This window comes from Pinus tabuliformis, chromosome 2_2, assembly GCF_031772625.1.
Source record: "Pinus tabuliformis cultivar Carrire ecotype Pingquan chromosome 2_2, CPIR1, whole genome shotgun sequence".
Classification (NCBI taxonomy): domain Eukaryota; kingdom Viridiplantae; phylum Streptophyta; class Pinopsida; order Pinales; family Pinaceae; genus Pinus; species Pinus tabuliformis.
The window spans coordinates 1,260,972,498-1,260,976,501 of NC_142300.1; the positions used below are offsets into that span (position 1 = coordinate 1,260,972,498).

Here is a 4,004-nt window from a genome sequence, read left to right on the forward strand (position 1 = left end):
TGTTTGATTTATTTATCTATTGCTAGTCCTCATATAACTTTTTTTGTTGGAATACTTTCTAGATTTATGCATCATCCTTGTGAGGGGCATTGTGTAGCAACAAAAAGAATTTTGAAATATATTTAAAAGGAACCCAAATTTACTACATCAAAATTTCCAAAGTTTTGGACTTCCATCTAGCTCGTTATTCAAATTCTGATTTTGATGGAGATAGGGAGAATGGAGTTTCTACTTCTGGTTATTTGATGAGTTTGGATCAGCACCCATCAATTGGAGATCACCCAAACAATCTTTCAGTGCTGATTCCGCCACCAAAGTATAATATGTTGCAAAAACTCAATCTACAAAATAAATCATTTGGCTTCGAAAAATACTTGAAGATTTGCATGAGAAACAAAAAGCTTCAACTCTGACAACTTTTCTGCAATTCAATTGACCAAGAATCCAAAGTTTCAGGATAGAACCAAACATATCAATACCAAGCATCATTTAATTCAACAGCATATAGAGACCAAAACAATTCATTTGACAAATTCAAAACAAATTGTAAATATTTTTATAAAAGCATTGAGAAAAATTTAGATCTTTACTTGGTATGTCAAATGTCCCTTAGAATTAATGGGAGAAATGTTATAATCCTTAGGGGTTATTGTATATTGTTATGATTAAGAAATACATAATGGGGAAAATGTTATAATTTTTAGGGATTGTTGTATATAGTTATGATTAAGAAATACATTAAATATTTCTAGTATTTTTAGTTATAGATATATAACTGTCTCCCTTTAAATGTGATTGTATAAATATATGTTTCAGTATTTAATAAATCATGAGAGAATACTATGCTTTTGATCCAGAATTCTCCATAGACTCGTAACACTTACTAGGAAATTAGCACTGAATTTTATAACCACAGGAGCACTTGTAACACTTGGTAGGAAGTTAGTACTGAATTTTCTAAATTATCAGCCACAGGATGCGCATCCTTATTGTGGTATTATTTGAAAACACAGGCTTTTTCTAAATTACGAGCCACAGGATGCGCATCCTCATTGTGAATTTGTTTTATTTCAAAACACTTGATTACAACTAGTACATGTCTCCCAGTAAAGACACTAAATATATTATTAATAATCAGCAGCTAGGGTTGATTTCAACTAACTGGATCCTCTGGCCAACATTTCCTCCCATTCTCCAAACGAGTCTTGACGCTGCAGTCGCATCTGTTGATGAAATATGGCTATAAACTCTTCTGCCTGCTTGTCAATTTCTGAGTTCAAGGAGCAGTTGGAACACGGTGTCGTTGAAACATGAGTGGAGCAGTTGGAACACGGGGTCGTTGAAACATGAGTGTAGGACTCAGAGGACATATCATTGGAACAAGAATTAGCTGAAAAATTGGAATCCATATCGTTGAAATAATGGTCATCATCTTTATCGCAGGCAATGAACTCGGGAATACCAGCATTACCCCATTTGGAATCCATTTCATCGTTCACATTGAGACGAGTGCAGGAGGGCAGGAGTGCTCTCAGAGAAAAACGACCATGCAAACTATATCGTCCACTTCCTGAGTTAACGCCATGGCCGTAGATGGATGAATTATCTGAAGGGGAGCTGCTGCATGAAAATTCATAGTGGTCATTCAAATTACCTGCAATGGATTTTATGTTCATGAGTTTGTGTCCTCCATAGTACTTCATATGTAGATAGACAACCATTTTCTGCAATCCCTTCATTGCAATTCTTCTTCTTAGCACCACCACCACAGATCTCATCACCCTCCATAAACGCCTTGCTTTAAGGCATTTGACGTATAAGGGGATCTTCATTTCTGCAGTAGCACAAAGGACTATAACTCCACAGAGTTAAATGACCCGGCCTCGTTTTTCTCTATATATAGTGTCGGTTTCATAACAATGGGCGTGGAGACCGTGGTATAGTATTAAAAACAACGGGCTGTGTAAGCCTGTAAAGTCAATGGAAGCTACTTATTTCCTTGTCGATATAATACTGGTAGTGAAGAGTCAACCTATGTCAGTGCTTTGCTTGTGCTGGGCACGATTTTCTGTCCACTGAACTTTCTTCGCGTCACAATTATGAATGAACGTAAATTAACACGACCAAATTGTCAAGGGTTTTGTTTGCATTCGTGAAATATTTTTGTCCACTTCTTAATTTTATATAATAAATTACTTTTCATATAATAAATTGTACTAAATTCATTGATTAAATAGATTGAGATGAACGCATAGTTAACCACCATGCATTGAATGAGCGAACTTGAATCATTGCACTCAACTCATTATTCATGTGCTTCCGAACTTGAATGATTGCACTCAACATATTATTCATATTATTCATGTGCTTATTATCCAAACGTATAACATCGTACTACTCAATATTTAAAATTTATTTATATTTTTATTTGTATGCTTAGGTTTTTTCAATTTTGGCTTTCATTTCTTAAAGTGTTTACACCAACCTTGGACAATTCTTTTAGGTTTATTTATATATTTATTTGTATGCTATTTATTTTCACTTTTGGCTTTCATTTCAAGTGTTAACACCGACGGGGAGTGCCTTTGACACTTTTTTTTGGCTGACATTGAATTGAATTTATTGAATTTAGAGGGCACATTTCAAGCATAGTATGAGCTAGATCTGTTTTTATAAGACCTACAATGGAAACTCATGTTTTCATAATTCACCGACTGCAAAAGGTTAGAACATGCTAAGCAGGATCTTAATGCATAGCCTTTTACTGACATCTATTTGAGATCTACTTTAACAGTAAATGTTATAATTCTTTTCTTAAGAATATTTATATTTATTTTAATTTAAAAAATTAGTGAGTTTTAAATGGGAGTAGCGTGGATAAAGGTTCAATTCAAGAAATCATAGTTGAAAGGAGAGCTTAGAGGGAACCCAAAACTAGGGTTTTTGATTAAAAACTCTTTGATGATCTTTTCGATTTTTGAAATAAATTACAAAGAATCCCTTCAAAGAGAAATATAGATATGTATTCAAGAACCAAGTTTGACGCACCCATTCCCAAAGCATAGATGTTGATGGCTAGAGCCCATTAAAATGACAAATTATGACATTCAACTCATAGGCTAAGCAACAAAGATCAGATTTGGATTCTTTCACATCTAGATTTGGCATATATTTTTCTTGTTCTACAATAAAGGCTATCCCTAGGAGATCTTTGGGAGTTAGTTGTTAGAACCATGGATTTAGAGCATCCTTATGGAGAGGAAGAGGGCATACCCCAAGTTTTGGCTCCTTCTTTCAATCTTGAGACTAAGAGGATTAAGGTATCCTTTGCTATACCATAAAATTTGCACAAATGTCCTTTTTGAATTATGGATGTGAGTGTAGAGGCGGAGTTAGTTACTTTCACTTACAAACAAAGGGTACCACCTAAGAGGAGCCTCTCGAAGATAGAAAAACTAAGAGATTTGAGTGATGGCATCACCTTGGAGGAGGGAAGAAACCTACTACAAAATAAATTTCCCATGGTTTAACATAAATGCAACAATGACATGAGAATGAGGGAGCTTCACATGAAGGGAAGAACCCTAGAACTAAAAATCCAGCAGAGACAAGGTAGTAAATTAAGGCTTTAGGGTTTCCATTGGGATCCTTCTCTCTAGATGTCTTGTTAATTATTCTAATACATTATGACACATGTTCATTTTAACATAAAAGTAAAATATTCTTTAAATAAAATTCAATGTGAACTATAGTAAACAAAAAAATAAATATACAGATTTGGTGAGATTTAATTAAAAAACTTATAAAACACCAACAATCCCACTCTCACTATGCCCGATAATTCGTTGTTGATATTACAACCATGTATGAGGAAGATATGGTACAAATATTTTACTCTCACTCTTAGCCATAAATAAAATATTTCTATGTACATCTTAAGTAACATAATTTTATATCAGCTTTAAAGAGAGATAAAATAATTACAAGTGAGCACAAATATTATA

General features: G+C 33.9%; 1 protein-coding gene across 1 annotated transcript; it reads right to left on the reverse strand.

Moving 5' to 3' along the window:
- Positions 1 to 983: 983 nt before the first annotated feature.
- On the reverse strand, positions 984 to 1,853 carry LOC149198072 (uncharacterized). The gene has a single exon (XM_089404055.1). It carries the CDS (start codon positions 1,830 to 1,832, stop codon positions 1,158 to 1,160), a length of 675 nt encoding a protein of 224 aa, XP_089260181.1. The 5' UTR covers positions 1,833 to 1,853; the 3' UTR covers positions 984 to 1,157.
- Positions 1,854 to 4,004: the final 2,151 nt, after the last annotated feature.